Source organism: Podarcis tiliguerta (genome assembly GCF_965153285.1).
Source record: "Podarcis tiliguerta genome assembly, chromosome: 2".
Classification (NCBI taxonomy): domain Eukaryota; kingdom Metazoa; phylum Chordata; class Lepidosauria; order Squamata; family Lacertidae; genus Podarcis; species Podarcis tiliguerta.
In genome coordinates, this window is record NC_139535.1 from 5,320,300 (window position 1) to 5,337,152 (window position 16,853).

Below are 16,853 nucleotides of genomic sequence, written 5' to 3' on the forward strand. Positions count from 1 at the left end.
CTCCTGTCTGCCAGGTTATCTGATCAGGGCCGTCTTAAGCTGATCTGGCGCTGTGGTGCAAGGATCCCTCCAATGCCCCCACCCCCCTACATTTCCCTCCGGGCGGGCAGCAGCTGGAGGGCGGCTCCTCCAGCAGGACGGAGGCTCCTGGCATGGCGTGGTGCGGCATGGTGGAGGGTGGCGAGGCCGGCGCTGCTGGAGGGCGGCTCCTCTGGCAGAAAGGAGGCTTTGGGTGCGCACAGCATGGTGGAGGCAGACGAGGGTGGCGAGCTGATGCCAGGAGGCGCCACATCCAGCCTCTGACTCTTCCCTCTGCCCTCCAGAACATGGGGTGGTGGCGCCCTGCGCCACTAGCCTCTATGGCTAAGACGCCCCTGTATCTGATAATGCCTTATCTGATTGCCTTTCCTAGTAGTCTGATGGGACAATGGGAAGGTTCCCTCACCCGCTCCCTCCTTGCAGAGAAACATTTGGTCAGTTTGGGAGTCAAAATGGTTTCAGGCCTGTCTTCCTGTGCTGCTTCAGACATGTGGTTTATATATTTATGTACGTGTTTGCTTGGTACATTTATGAACATTTATCATATATATAAGACCCGAAATTTTTTTATTACAACAGGAAGAAGACCCAGGAGTCCTGGCTCCTGCTGAGTCTCCTCCCAAAGGGGACCCAGGAGTCCTGGCCACTTGGCCTTGAGGAAGAGGGCTGTGGAGGCTCAGGGTTTTGTCCTGCATGCTGAGGGAGACGGGTCTTTCCAAGGCTGGAGGGGGCCCAGGCCAGGCCAAGAGGGACAAATGCCAAAGGTTTCTCCCCATCTGGGCGCTGAGGGACATTGTGGGGAGAAAGAAAATGTCTTTGCCTGAGTGACATTTCTGCCTGCCGATCTCCCAGTCAGGCAACATTATCTGTGGGCTGCTGTGGCTTTTGGTTTCTGCCTTGTTTGGCTGCTCTCCCTTGCACCAAAGGTCTCCTCTGCAGGGAGGGAAGCAGGGAGGCCGAGGCAGCCCCACCTGGCCTGCTTGACGGGGACGGAAGCCATTTTGAGGAGGGCTGGCAGTGAAGCAGAAAGGGAGGGGAAATGGCTGCCTCGTTCCTGGAAGGAGCTGCTTTCGTTATTTGTTCATTTTCATGCCACTATCTCCCTAAATTCGTTCAAGGGTGGTTTAAAACCGCATAACAAAGTTATCCAGCAATGTCTAAAGTCCTGAAAAATTCTTTAAAGTTTGTGAAGAGCAAAATATTTTCCTCCTGACCGTTAGTTTTTGTCGCCCACTGCACCTCCAGGAAGAAGGGAAAGCAGAGGGAGAAAAGTCTCCACAGAGGAGAGCAGGGGAGGAGAAGGCGCCTCAAGCCACCGAGGACTTTCTAAAACAAGACTAGCACTTTGAATTGAGCTCAGAACCAGACAAACAGGCAGAGGGTCTTCTGGCCCTGGTGAGATTTGGTCAAAATGAGCTGTGGCAGTGAAAATCCTGTCAGGTTTATCTTGTAGCACCTGAAGCTTCCCTACTGTATTGAAAAAAACACCACATTTTACAATAATCCTGTCAGGAGGTGAGCAGAATATGGATCCTTGTGGGCAGACTATCCCTGTCCAGAAAAACTGGATGGAGCAGGTGAAAAGTAGCCATTTTAGATCTGGTCCTAACCAATGTTGATGACCTGGTTAGTGGGGCAGAAGTGGAAGGATCATTAGGCGTGAGTGATCATGCTCTTCTGAAGTTTACTATACAGCGGAAAGGAGCAGCCAAGCATACTAGGACTCAATTTCTTGACTTTAAGAAAGCCGACTTCATAAAACTTAGGGAAGTGCTGGGTGAGATCCCATGGATAGTAATACTAAAAGGAAAGGGAGTTCATGATGGCTGGGAGTTTGTTAAGAGGGAGATAGTAAAAGCACAACTTCAGGCAATACCAATGAGACGGAAACATGGAAGGTGCCTAAAGAAGCCAGGGTGGCTATCTAAAGAACTTTTAACTGAGTTAAGATTAAAAAAGGATGAGTACAAAAAATGGAAAAGGGGGGAAACCACCAAAGAGGAATTCAAACAAATAGCCAGCATGTGTAGACACAAAGTCAGAAAAGCTAAAGCACAGAATGAACTCAGGCTTGCTAGAGAGGTTAAAAGCAACAAAAAAGGCTTTTATGGGTATGTCCGTAGCAAAAGGAAGAACAAAGAAACAGTGGGGACACTCAGAGGAGAAGATGGTGAAATGCAAACAGGGGACACAGAAAGGGCTGAACTCCTCAATGCCTTCTTTGCCTCAGTTGTCTCCTATAAAGAAAACAATGCCCGACCTGAAGAATTTGGAGCAAATGATTCAGCAGAGAAAACACAGCCCAGAATAACTAAGGAGATAGTACAAGAATACTTGGCTAGTTTAGATGTATTCAAGTCTCCAGGGCCAGATGAACTGCATCCAAGAGTATTAAAAGAACTGGCAGATGTGATCTCAGAACCACTGGCAGTCATCTTTGAGAATTCCTGGACAACAGGCGAAGTCCCGGCAGACTGGAGGAGGGCAAATGTTGTCCCTATTTTCAAAAAGGGGGGGAAAGAGGACCCAAATAATTATGGCTCAGTCAGTCTGACATCAATACCAGGGAAGATTCTGGAGCAGATCATTAAGCAGACAGTCTGTGAGCACCTAGAAAGGAATGTTGTGATCACCAATAGTCAGCATGGATTTCTGAACAATAAGTCATGTCAGACTAACCTGATCTCGTTTTTTGACAGAATTACAAGCCTGGTAGATGAAGGGAATGCAGTGGATGTGGCCTACCTTGATTTCGGGCAAGGCATTCGACAAGGTGCCCCATGATATTCTTGTAAAGAAGCTGGTAAAATGTGGTCTTGACTATGCTGCCACTCAGTGGATTTGTAACTGGCTAACTGACCGAACCCAAAGGGTGCTCATCAATGGTTCCTCTTCAACCTGGAGAAGAGTGACTAGTGGGGTGCCACAGGGTTCTGTCTTGGGCCCGGTCTTATTCAACATCTTTATCAACGACTTGGATGATGGACTCAAGGGCATCCTGATCAAATTTGCAGATGACACCAAACTGGGAGGGGTGGCTAACACCCCACAGGACAGGATCACACTTCAAAACGACCTTGACAGATTAGAGAACTGGGCCAAAACAAACAAGATGAACTTTAACAGGGAGAAATGTAAAGTATTGCACTTGGGCAAAAAAAATGAGAGGCACAAATACAAGATGGGTGACACCTGGCTTGAGAGCAGTACATGTGAAAAGGATCTAGGAGTCTTGGTTGACCACAAACTTGACATGAGCCAACAGTGTGACGCGGCAGCTAAAAAAGCCAATGCAATTCTGGGCTGCATCAATAGGTGTATAGCATCTAGATCAAGGGAAGTAATAGTGCCACCGTATTCTGCTCTGGTCAGACCTCACCTGGAGTACTGTGTCCAGTTCTGGGCACCACAGTTCAAGAAGAACACTGACAAACTGGAACGTGTCCAGAGGAGGGCAACCAAAATGGTCAAAGGCCTGGAAAGGATGCCTTATGAGGAACGGCTAAGGGAGCTGGGCATGTTTAGCCTGGAGAAGAGGAGGTTAAGGGGTGATATGATAGCCATGTTCAAATATATAAAAGGATGTCACATAGAGGAGGGAGAAAGGTTGTTTTCTGCTGCTCCAGAGAAGCAGACACGGAGCAATGGATCCAAACTACAAGAAAGAAGATTCCACCTAAACATTAGGAAGAACTTCCTGACAGTAAGAGCTGTTTGACAGTGGAATTTGCTGCCAAGGAGTGTGGTGGAGTCTCCTTCTTTGGAGGTCTTTAAGCAGAGGCTTGACAACCATATGTCAGGAGTGGTCTGAAGGTGTTTCCTGCTTGGCAGGGGGTTGGACTCGATGGCCCTTGTGGTCTCTTCCAACTCTATGATTCTATGATTCTATGAAAAGTAAAGCTTAAGACGTCCCTGAGGTGACTGAGCCTATTTAGTCCCCAAAGTGGGTCTTGGAGAGCCCCCCTCAAAACAGCCAGCCTCCTTCTTCACAGGGGCTTCTTTTCTTATACTAGTGAGGATGCTTAGGTGACATCTACGGCCATCATCTCACCGAGATAGTTCAACAATGGATCCTTCCATTAGATTTCAACCTTGGCTGGATCCAGGACCCCAGGAATTAGAAGGGACTCAGGCATCCTGCAGACTAACCCCACCCCCCAAACTCACAATAATACTTTGGCATCAGACAAGGGGAAATAGGGATGATAGAGATCATGCAGCTTGGGAAAAAGAGAACTCCCAAATAATCCTTTACCTTCCGACTTCACAGCTTCCCCCCCTTAAATCAAAATCTTCCTTGTACCTGGGCAAGGAGCGGCTTGTCTCTTTCCTGATTTCTTGGAAAGGGCAGCAGCTTCTGTGGGTGTCCCATGCTTAGCTCAGGTTTCAAACGTTCAGGCTCCTGGCAGTGGGATGTGGGCCAAGCACTCTCTGGGCCAAGCACCCAGCCTTGGCTCAGGGCCTTCCAGGAGAGGCTTGGCAGCCGCTGGGTCTTGCTGGCTGTGCAAAGGGGGCTCTCTCTCTCTGTGTGTCTCTCTGTGTGTTTTGACTTCAACCCTGAGGTTCAGCCCTAGTTGCAGCACTGAGCATTTCTTTACAAGGCACACAATTAACCGCCGGAACCCCCTGCCACTAGATAGAGGGTCACAGGAGAAGAGCCGGGCTGCTGGATCACTCCAAAGGGGCCCATTGAGTAAAGCATGGTGGTCTCCCAGATGCCCCAGTAAGGAAGCATGCGAGGAGGACGGAAGAGGGACACCCAGCGAGTGGGGTGCGAATGCATTTACTGCCTCTGACAGCGGAGGAAGAAGGGAGCCATCTTTGAAGCCATCCGAGGGCTTCTTAAAAACAGGACCCAGGAGGCTGCCCTGCACTGACTTAGGCCACGAGTCCACCTCGCTCAGGATCTCACAGCCCCTCTCCCCAGTTCCAGAGGGGGGGCATTCCCAGACCCCCCTGGAGATGCGGGGACTGAACCTGGGGTCCTCCCCTGGCAACCCCCCTCCGCCCTCCCTGCAGGGCAGGACAGGAAGAGCTGCCGGGGGGAGGAGGGAGGGAGGGAGGCGGCGATTCCCAGCGAGGAGCTTCATCACTTTCTCTTTCCCTTTCCAGCTTCGCTACGAAACTTGCGCCTCGAGTTCTGCCTGGCGACCGGTGCCGCTATCTGCGCGCAGATTTCCGATTGGTGGAATATTTCCCCCTCGCCCAATCCCGGCTCGCTCTGCTGCTGGTTCCGCGGGCGGGGCAGAGAGCGGGTCTCAGAGTCGGAGGGAGAAGGACGTCGCTGGAGTAAGAGGAGGAAAAGGGCGGTTCTTTGGGGGCAGATGGGGGTCCTCCTCCGCTGGCCCCCCCTGATCCTGGGGGCGGCTGCCCACCTGCTGCTGCTCCTGGACTGCGCAGGTAAGGACTGTGCTCTGGGGCGGGGGGAGAAAATAATCCCTTCCCAAACATCTCTTTCCCAGACTTGGGGCTTGTTTTGTATGCCCTCCGGGGCAGGGGCCGCTTCACTCCTGGGCTCGGGGCTCAAGCAAAGAACAAAACAAAGCTTGAAGGTGTTGGCAGAATTCATGGTGGGGAAAGGGACTCGCCTGTCCCGCCCCCCGCAGCTCCGGGTTGACTCTGGTTTGTTTGTTTGTGTGTGAGAGAGACAAGACAGACAGATAGTAGACACAGTACAAGTCTTTCCTTTTCTATTTTTTACTTTCCCTCTTCTAACCCTCAGCCGCTCTGAAAACTCAGCTAAAAACCCTGGAGACCAGCCTGGAGGTGGGAGCTGGACGCGTGTAGAGCTGACTTCATTCCGGGGGGGGGGGGGGACACACACACACATCTGAATAAGGGGTCCCCACCCGCAATTCCCAATGTTGTTTTGTTCAGGAGTTCCCTTTCACAGCCACATTCATAATCAGGTTCTCCTGCTTTACAGTTCTGACTCCCCCCCCCCCCCCAAAAAAAACCCCTTCCTGTTGCCTGTCAAAAATGTAGCTTTTGTAAATTATGCAGGGGGCTCCTCTGTGCCATTTCTGTACAGCCCCTTTCACTACGTTTTGTACGCTGTGTATCTGAAGAAGTGTGCATGCACATGAAATCTTATACCCAGAACAAACTTAGTTGGTCTCTAAGGTGCTACTGGACATTTTTTTAATTTTTTAATTTTGACTGTGTCAGACCAAAACGGCTACCTACTTGAATCTTTATTGTAAATAGATTTTGTGGTTCTCCAATGGAAAATGGTATGAATATGATACTATATTTAGTTTAAAAGTTGCTTGTTGCATAAAAATTCTCAAAGTAACTTTCAAAGCTTTAAGAACTAAAGAGCAAGACCTGTTATTTCTTCTCTTGAAACCTCTCCATATGGGGGGCTGCCCCCTCACTGTGTCTGCTACAGGGCTGTGCAAAGGGTAGTGGAGACCACTGGTTCCTTCAGATTCCTCCTCACTTTGGGGTCTCACGTGTGACTCATTTTGTGGCTCTTTGTCTCCTGACCACTGAGCAGAACTGCCTGTGTTGTTTAGCCAGATGCCACAACCAGAGGCAGCCTTGCTCTGAGCTCTTGTGGTCTGAACTGGGGGGAGCCCCTGCCCTGGGAGGGGGGGTCTGGGAAGTGGGTCCCATTTGATCTTGCCTGAAAGGAAACCGAGCCGGAGGGAGATGGCAGAGCCGACACACCATCAAGGCGTATGTAATTCAAGCAAACTCACCTTGCAGGATTACGATTCCTTGAACTTTGTTTTCCACAGTGGATCTCCCTCAGCAGGTGGAAGATTCTCCTTCCTTGGAGATTTGTTAGCAGAGGTTGTTTGGCCATCTGCCATGGATGCTGCAGTCGAGATGCCAGAATCTCAGGGGGGTTGGACCCTCAGAGTCCTGTCTATGATTTTTATTTTAGTTTCCTATTGTTTTGAGATGAGTCACTGGCCAAACTCAAGTGGGCTTCTTCCTCCTTGAGGGTGAAGTTGCCCAAAGTGCATTCAACACAATTTTCACAGGGTATGATGGGTCCTCAAGGACCACCTCTTTCTACATGAACCTACCCAGACCCTGAGATCATCTTCTTAGGCCCTCCTGGAACGTGTCCAGAGGAGGGCAACCAAAATGGTCAAAGGCCTGGAAATGATGCCTTATGAGGAACGGCTAAGGGAGCTGGGCATGTTTAGCCTGGAGAAGAGGAGGTTAAGGGGTGATATGATAGCCATGTTCAAATATATAAAAGGATGTCACATAGAGGAGGGAGAAAGGTTGTTTTCTGCTGCTCCAGAGAAGCGGACACGGAGCAATGGATCCAAACTACAAGAAAGAAGATTCCACCTAAACATTAGGAAGAACTTCCTGACAGTAAGAGCTGTTCGACAGTGGAATTTGCTGCCAAGGAGTGTGGTGGAGTCTCCTTCTTTGGAGGTCTTTAAGCAGAGGCTTGACAACCATATGTCAGGAGTGCTCTGATGGTGTTTCCTGCTTGGCAGGGGGTTGGACTCGATGGCCCTTGTGGTCTCTTCCAACTCTATGATTCTATGATTCTATGATCCTTCCTGTGCCTCCTCCTCTAGAGGTCTGGAGGGTGGACGGTGGCAGCAATGCAAGAACAGGGCTTTCTCTGCAGTGGCTCCCCGTCTTGAAGGCTCTCCCCAGGGAAGTTCGCCTGGCACCTTCATTATTCACCTTTTGACTAAGTCAGGCAAAAACATTGATTGATTTGATTGACATCCTTCTAAAAGTGGGGTTTTTTGGGGGGGGTATTGGCTTTTTTATTATTGAATATTTTGTGGTTTTATATTTTGATTTTCTTTTGTCAGCCGCTTTGAGACCTCCGGGTATAGGGCGGTATTTTCTTTAATGTCTTCATCAGCATCCATTTTGGTGAGCTTTAGAAGAAGATAGGGAATATAAAAATTCAATGAATAATAATAATTATACGTCCCATTTCTACTACCTGAGGCAAAACAGGAATAGCCTCCTCTTCCCCTTTTAGCACTGTGCCCCTATACCTTTCCCCACGGAAATGCCCCATCTCTTGCTGAACTTGACTCAGCTTTTCTGTCAGAGGGGGGTGTTCTAGTGGCAGTAGAAGCCCCAGGTATGATGCTGAAATCCTATGATCAGCTCCCTCCCTCCCCAAGTCTTTGTGAGCTGTTTCTGTGGGTCTCGGATAATCTCTAGGCAGAAAATGGGACAGGTGTTGGAAGGGAGGCCTCATCTTTATGCCCAAATCTGTGAGTCCTTTCTTGGTACTGACAGAGTCATCTTTTAAAATGGAGTTTATATCCCCACCTTCCTCCCAGAGGAGCCCAGGGGGGAATTAAGGGGCTGCAGCTGTCTTGGGGGGCCCTCTCTGTGGGGCTCATCCTGTACCCTGTGCAGCGGTGGCCCCAGAGAAGTACCATGGAGCCTCTGCTCTTTCCTCATGCGCAAAGGAGGCACACAGCCCCCTTAGTACACATTCACTGTGACTTGGGAAGAGGGTGAAGGAGTGTGGGGAGTGAGCAGAAACAGCAAAATATGCTGATGGACATCCACAAAAGTTAATTGCTTCTGATGGGGATCTGCTGTGGAGACTCATTAGGCCCCCTGGTGGCCAGAGCTCTGTCCCCCTTCCTGTGTTCGATCTCGTGAAGGGGCAAGTGGGGGGAAAGGGGATGTGGGGCCACATGTTGAGACCTGACCCCAAAGTTGCTTTTGTCCTCCTGCTCCTGATATCCATGTGGGGCCTTCTTTCTCAAGTGGGGAACCCGCTCTGGAATCACACAAATTATATATGCAGAAGGCAGAGAGCTCTTTTTGTGCAAGGTTTTCCCTGTACCAAAAGAGCTTTGAAGCTCTGCCTTGCATAAGAGACTCTGGCAGGTTCTCTCAGGATCTTGTGGGGCTCTCCTGAGTTCCCAGGAGATCTTTCCGAAGCCTTCCAGAGCCCAGAAAGCAAGACCCAGGTCAGAGCTGTTCAGTGCATGGCTCCAGAAGGTCATATGATGGGGAGTGGAATAACTAGGCCCGTTTCTGCATATATGAGCCATCCCAGTCAGGGCAGACAACACAGCTACCTGGACCAGTGTTCTGACTCAGGAGGAGGCAGCTTGCTGTTCTCCCAATATATGAATTTTGCTTCGTCTGGTCTCCCCTCCATCCACTTCCCAGACCTGAGCCTGCTTAGCTTCCATTCACCTGCATCCTGAGCCTTCAGACCATGTTGTGGGAGCTCTCATCAGCTTGGCGCTTGCAAGTGGGGGGCAATTCCTGCCTCCTTGGCAAAAGGGAGGGGCTGGCCTCTCTCTCCCCATGTGGAGCCTCAGAAGAGACATGCAGAGATTTAGTACTGCCTGGCAGAGCTTTTTCTCATAATATCTCCATGGGATATTGTTACTTTTATTTATGTCCTATCTTTTCCTTTTCCAACTCTGATTCTTAGGCTGCCTCTGCTCTGCCTCCTCTGTGTTTAAGGGCAGGTCTACAAACTCCCCCAAACCCTGCTGAGCTTTGGATCTCCTAATTTAGGGCTGCTGCCTGCGATACAGCAGGATTAGGCCGCTGCCTTCATCTGCAGGACCCCTAACTCTCTGCCCCCTTTTCTCTTCCTTTCCAGACTCCACTTCTCACTCCCTGCGCTACTTTGAAACAGCCATGTCTGAGCCTGGCCAGGGGCTGCCCCAGTTCATCATTGTTGGGTATGTGGATGACCAGCAATTTGTTCAGTATGACAGTGACACCAAGGAGGTGCAGCCTCGCATCCCGTGGATAAGGAAGGTGGAAAAGGAGGATCCTCAGTACTGGCACAGGAACACTCAGAATTCTCAGGGGCATGAGCTGGCATTCAGGTTGAGTCTTCAGAATCTGTTGAATCGCTACAACCAGAGCGGAGGTGAGTGGAAGGCAGGAGAGGAACAGAATCACACCTCCCCCCCCATCCAAGGGCCAGAATTTCAGGGAGGGGGCTGCTGGGAGGAAAGGAAATGGAGGGTGGGGGGCTCCACCAGGGCAGAGGCATCTCCCCTTCACTTAAGGAAGGTCTTAATGGGGGTTATGAAGGTGTGGGGTGGGGAGGACAGAGAACGAGACTTGGAGGGGAGAGACCCTCCAGAATGACACACTGTGGATCTGCACATTCTACCAAAGAAATGTCTCCATTTCCTGCCCTTCCTTCCATGCTAGGCTTGGCTTAGGCCTTTTGAGGTTGAAATCTGTCTAGTTCATTTTCCTCTGGGAGGGGAAGAGAAGGGTGGGGATCCTGAGGCTGAGACAAGCAAGCCTTGAGTTCTGGCCCTGCTTAAGGAGAAGCCAGCTGCCCAGACAGAGGTGCCGATTGGCTGACCCTTCTGACCATCACCAAGCCCCTCCCACTCCCTGGCACAGTGTTGAAAGAGAAGCCTTCTTAAGGAACACAAATGGACTGGATTTTGGGGGTTAGAGTGGCAACTACATGGATAAACCATAAGCCGGGTGGGCAACTGAAGTTGAGGGGTAGATAAGAGCCCCCAAGGTCATCCTGCATCCTGAGGCAAGGAGTCCCCAGAAGATCGACACTGGCAGTTATTAGCCATTGACTAAGAAACGCAGAGTTATGCCTTGACAAGCAAAACACCTTACTGACAATAAATTATCTACTGACGGGCAGTTCGCTATCGTAATGTTTAAAGAGTCAAGTTTAACAGTACCCCTGCCAAGCGACTGCAAGACTTGTGAATTGGCTAAATGTACATTGCCAATTTCCTCTTCAAAAGAAATAAACAAGCTTCGATCATTGCAAATACGCTGTGATGCTCCAGAGTGCACAATAAAAGAATTTCACTTGGCACCTTTAATTCTTTTACGATCTGTTGTCCGAGCCTGAAAAGCTCGCGGCTCTTTTCTGTCTTTACAATACGATGTCGGCTGCTGGGCTCACGATTGTGATTGACAAACAGAAATAGACTTGGGAGTACTTTGCTTTCTTTTGGATCTGCAGTCCTTTGCAAAATGTCCTTGTTTATTGCAGAACCAACAACGCTTGGCAGCTTTAAATGCAGTCGTATCACCAAAAGTTTGCATATGGTGTTCCTCATTATTTCTGGAAATAGGAGTGCTTATCGTGCAAGCCTCCCTTCTGTCCAACTCACCCATTAATCTTACTGTTACCCCTTCCACAATTAATTGTTCCGGTGGAACAGCAGATATCTGGCTAGCTACACCAGCAAAGTCCTCATTAAGGGAACAAAGAATGATAAATACATACTGAATATCAGGTATCTCCATGTCCCTTCGAATCAGTTCACCACATATTGCCTCCAGACGTCTCAAGTGTGCTGTCAAATCACCACCAGGCTGCAACTTCGTCTGGTATACCTGCTTGAAAAACATCAGTGCAGACGCTGACTCTTTTCTAATATGTACTGCTGCAAGACTGTCCCACATTTCTTTGGCAGTTTTCTTATTCCTTATATACGGTGGTACCTTGGGTTACATACGCTTCATTTTACAGACTCCACTAACCCTGAAATAGTACCTCGGGTTAAGAACTTTGTTTCAGGATGAGAACAGAAATTATGCTCTGGCGGCGGCGGCGTGGCAGCGGGAGGCCTCATTAGCTAAAGTGGTGCTTCAGGTTAAGAACAGTTTCAGGTTAAGAACAGACCTCCAGAACAAATTAAGTACGTAACCAGAGGTACCACTGTATACTACTTACTGGTCACTGACAGCCAAATTAATTATCGCCCTAGATTTCGCATCTCCTTTCGACCAAGCATTAGTCACAGGGTGAGGAGGGTCATCAGTTACATAGGTCCACACTTCCCGAGAGGTCAAAAGTGCCTCCACCCGAAACAACCATAAACTATAGTTCTCATCTGTCAGCTGTGGGAAGGTCAGAGCTTTCTCGTCTTCTGGAACCCGGTCGACCATTCTGGAACTCTTCCAGACCCACAGAACCACACCAACAGGAGGAATTTTCAGACCTTTCTCAAAGTTCAAAAATGTGCAGTCATCCACTCAGCAGCTGGGCCCATAACCATGTTGGCTATTTGCAGATTAGTTGCCCTGCAGAAAGCTTGCTGGGGAGACCACATATTCAAGAAATGCAAAATAACTTTTGCTAGGTTTTAATAACAAAAACAAAACCCCCTTTTACACTAAATATATCAATAAGCGTGACCCATCCACCAGGGTACTGAGAGAGCTACATGCTGCTCTTTATATATGATACCCAACAGCTTTATTACCACAACTTAATAGCACCTGCTATACTCCTTCGCAGCTGTAAAACTAGGTCACGTTATTTACTCTGGCCTTTAAAGAAATACACATCTTGTGAAACAATAATGAACCTTCAAATTTAAAGAGACCATTCAACAGCCCCAATGAACTTCATGGGACTTGCTTCTGAGTAAACCTGCATAAGATCCCACATATCCAGCACTTATTATCTAGCAGTCTAGCAGTCTACACTTAGAGACCCTTTAGAAAGGTCTTTCACCCCCTTTGTCCAGTTATGGAGATTTCTGCCACACTCCTCCCCAACCCCCTAACCCATCCAGCCTTGGAACTATTACAACAGGAATCACTAAACTCAGTAAAAGCTGGTAGACCTCTGGCCAAAGCCACTTGGCACACATTTTTATTTTTTAAAATTCCTTCTGAAATGAGTCAAAAGATGTTGGTCCTTTTGAGACGTTAGTTGTGTGAAAGGAGCAAGCATGCTGAAAGGGTGGGAGGAGGCATTTGTGGATACGACACGATTGTCTTTATTGTCATTGTCCCATACAGAACAACAAAATTGAAAAAATCTGTTTAGCGGTGGCCCTAGAGAAGTACCATGGAGACTCGGCTCTTTCCTCATGCGCAAAGGAGGCACACAGCCCCCTTAGTACACATTCACTGTGACTTGGGAAGAGGGTGAAGGAGTGTGGGGAGTGAGCAGAAACAGCAAAAGATGCTGATAAATGTCAACAAAAGTTAATTGCTTCTGATGGGGATCTGCTGTGGAGACTCATTAGGCCCCCTGGTGGCCAGAGCTCTGTCCCCCTTCCTGTGTTCGATCTCGTGAAGGGGCAAGTGGGGGGAAAGGGGATGTGGGGCCACATGTTGAGACCTGACCCCAAAGTTGCATTTGCCCTCCTACCCCTGCTATCACTGTGGGGCCTTCTTTCTCAAGTGGGAAACCCGCTCTGTGGGTGGCAGCTCAGACCATTGAGAGATTGCAACATTGAACCATTGAAACACCGATTCTCAAAAGGGGATCCAGGAAGTATCTTGGAAATTACAGGCCAATTGACTTGACATCTGTCCCTGGAAAACTGGTGGAAAGTGCAGGAAACTGGAATGCATTTAACTTGAAGGATTTCAACTTTATGCTGGAATCACACAAATTATGATACAATTATCTTTATTGTCATTGTCCCATACAGAACAACGAAATTGAAAAATCTACGTCAGACATTCAAAAACCAACAAGTCTGCTATCCCAGTTATCCCAGCCTGGTTAACCCCCTAAAAACTCTGATACCCCATAATTAAACACAATATACTCCATAGACACTAGCTTACACTGCATTTAAAACCAAAATCGCATTTGGATAGAAACTGTTTCTCAGGTGTCTAGTCCTAGTCTTTATAACCCTGTACCTTCCAGAACGCAGAAGCTGAAAGAGATCATTTCCGGGGTGTGCACTATCCTGCACTATCTCTGCAGCTTTCTTGTGACACCTGGAAGCGTAGATTTGATCGAAGGTGGGAAGAGGCCACCCAATTATTCTCTCCGCAGTCGTTACAACCCTGGACAGCATTGTTTATTCCCTGACTGTGCAGCTCCCAAACCACACACACAGACCATAAGTTAATACACTCTCCACAGTACAATGGTAAAATGCTATCAACAGGTCCTTTGAGAGATTAATTTTCCAGAGGATTCTCAGAAAATATAACCTCTGCTGTGCTCTCTTCATCAGGTCTTTGCTGTTTTCTCCCCAGGTTAGATCATCTCTCAACTCCATTTTGCCCCAAGGTTGAGTGGCTCCCCCTCTAATTGCAATTTTGGAGCAGAACGTCAGAAGTGGGAGCCTCTGCTGGGTCTGGAGGGAGCCTGAGTTTGTCCAGAGCCCTCTGGGGCCTTCGTTTGCCTTGTCAGGCTTGCAAGGAAGAAACCCAGGGGTCAGCTGAGACTAAGCCAGCGCTGCAATGGGCAGGTCTGCTTTTCTTGCAGTGGGATCAGGCCTGGCTTTGTGTGCGCCTGTGAATTCTGCTTCTCCCCCTTTTAAAAATGGGGATTGGGTCCCTCCTGAGCCCCTGCACCTATCCATGGAAAATGCCCCATAAATGTCACCAAGGGGCGTCTCTTGTTTCCTGATCATTTCTTGCAATTGCTTAGCTCAGAAAATTCCAAACAAATGAGATGGCCACTTCAAAGGTGCCACGGACAGCCCTGGAAATGTTATCTGATTGTATTTGAAAACAATGCTGAAGGTACAGGTGTATCATGACTGATCCCATTTAACATCTTTGGGAAAGGGGGGGGTGAGCCTCATTTATAAAATGAGGGAGAAAGCAATTTATGCTGAAGAAGCCATGAGACAAAGCAACTTCCCTCCAAGCAAAAGCTCCATATCCAGACCAGCTGGTGGGGTTTGTGGTTTGGTTTGTTGTTTGCAGAGGCCAACCACAAACCATTGTTTGAGTGCATAAAAAGAAATATAGCATCTTGGGACATGGTCTTGGAAAAGAGATGACTTCTCCTCCTCCTCTTCCTCCAATATGTTGAGTAGTTCTAGAGGGAGGACTCCAAAGTAGTAGTTCTGTTACAATCCTTCTACTTCCCAGAGGGAGCAATTTCCCTTCTCCTCCCCCTGCACACCTTTCTGGGGCTTCTCCCACCCCCCAGCTGATTTGTGGGGGAAGGAGATGGGGAGAAAGCCCCAGTTGTGCAAGTAAGACTTGGTTTTTAGACTAGCTGTGTTAGCTGAATCCAGCCCAGAAAAGCAGTACCTGTACAGCGGTACCTCGGGTTACAGACACTTCAGGTTACAGGCGTTTCAGGTTACAGACTCCACTAACCCAGAATAGTACCTCGGGTTAAGAACTTTGCTTCAGGATGAGAACAGAAATTGTGCATGTGAAATCGTGAAATGCTCTTTTGCTAATGGGGGAGGGGCTGCTCTGACCCCCCCTGACCTCCTGGGCCTCTTTTGGTCCTTCCAGGGATCCACACCTATCAGAAAACGTACGGCTGTGAGCTGAGCTCAGACGGGCGCAAAGGAGGGTATAGGCAGTTTGGCTACGATGGGAGGGACTTCATCACCTTTGACAAGGAGACCCTCACCTGGACGGCAGCCGATACAGAGGCCCAAGTGACCAAGAGGAAGTGGGATTCTGACTTGACCGGGAACCAATACAAGAAGCGCTACCTGGAGGAGGAATGCATTGAGTGGCTGCAGAGATACCTGGACTACGGGAATGAGACTCTGCTGAGGACAGGTAAGAGGGGGGACAGTGGGGAGGGGGGGCTCAGTGGGGCAGTTTCCCTACAAATTCCCCTCCCCCCCTTAACAGTCTTCCTTTCTGGACCAAACAGCAAACAATTTTCTTGGTGGGGGTGGCAGAAATAAGTTTGGGACTCGGGGGGGGGGGTGTCATTTTAGATTATTATAGGGGGAGGAGATGCTTAAAAACAGCCCCACATGGCCCTTTGGCTAGAATTAAATTGAAATGGACAGATTTGAGGCAGGATACAGAAAAACCTTTTGCCTTTTCACTTGGGTATGTACCTGTGGGTAAAATCTAAAACTAAATTAATTAACCTTTTTAAAAAATAGAAAATGTGCTACACTTGATCTTAGCCAAAAGGCTGAGAATGTGAGGCCAAATGGCTGAAATACTGGGAAATCCTGGAACAGGATGGAGACAGAATAAAATTGCAGAGCTTTGAAAAATTGAAAAACAAAGTGCGAGATTGGCTCCATTATTATCAAATAATGGAGGCAGACAATTTGGACAAAAAAGTTGGTTTCCAGGTGGAAAAATCAAAATTGGAAACAGAATTGTTAGATCCAAAGATTAAGAATTTGTCAAGAATGTATAACTTGCTGTTGAATTGGAACACTCAGGATGAAATGGTGAAATCAGCTATGATTAAATGGGCACAAGATGTTGGACATAATATAATGATGGCTGACTGGGAACAGTTATGGACCACTGGTATGAAATTTACGGCATGTAATGCCTTAAGAGAAAATTTAATGAAAATGATTTATAGGTGGTACATGACACCAGTCAAGCTGGAAAAAATTTATCACCTGCCCGACAATAAATGTTGGAAATGTAAAGAGACTGAAGGTACATTCTTTCACCTTTGGTGGACATGCCCAAGGATTAAGTCATTCTGGGAGATGATTTACAATGAAATGAAAAAAGGTATTTAAATATACCTTTCTGAAGAAACCAGAGGCCTTTCTCCTGGGCATGGTCGGCCAATTGGTGCTAAAGAAGGATAGAACTTTTTTTATGTATGCAACAACAGCAGCAATAATACTTATTGCGAAGTATTGGAAGACACAAGATCTACCCACCCGGGAAGAATGGCAAATGAAGTTGATGGACTACATGGAACTGGCGGAAATGACTGGCAGAATCCGAGACCAGGGAGAAGAGTCGGTGGAAGAAGATTGGAAAAAGTTTAAAGATTATTTACAGAAATACTGCAAAATTAATGAATGTTAAAAGAATGGTGGAATGAAGTTAATATGGCTTTAGCAGAAATGTTATAAGGATTTAAGTATAAATAGATTAATAGAATATTATAGGTAAAGTAAGGTTAGAATGTGTCAAGATAATTATAGGACAGAAAATAGAGAAAGATG

General features: G+C 48.0%; 1 protein-coding gene across 1 annotated transcript in view; it reads left to right on the forward strand.

The window, feature by feature from the left end:
• The first annotated feature begins 1,550 nt into the window (after nt 1–1,550).
• The window catches only part of LOC310670625 (major histocompatibility complex class I-related gene protein-like), a 66,903-nt gene continuing 51,600 nt past the window's right edge, over nt 1,551–16,853 (forward strand). Inside the window, 5 exon segments of the mRNA XM_083426229.1 lie at nt 1,551–1,616; nt 5,152–5,347; nt 5,350–5,439; nt 9,617–9,892; nt 15,196–15,471. Of these exon segments, the coding sequence (XP_083282355.1) occupies nt 1,566–1,616; nt 5,152–5,347; nt 5,350–5,439; nt 9,617–9,892; nt 15,196–15,471 (889 nt within the window). The 5' untranslated portion in view covers nt 1,551–1,565.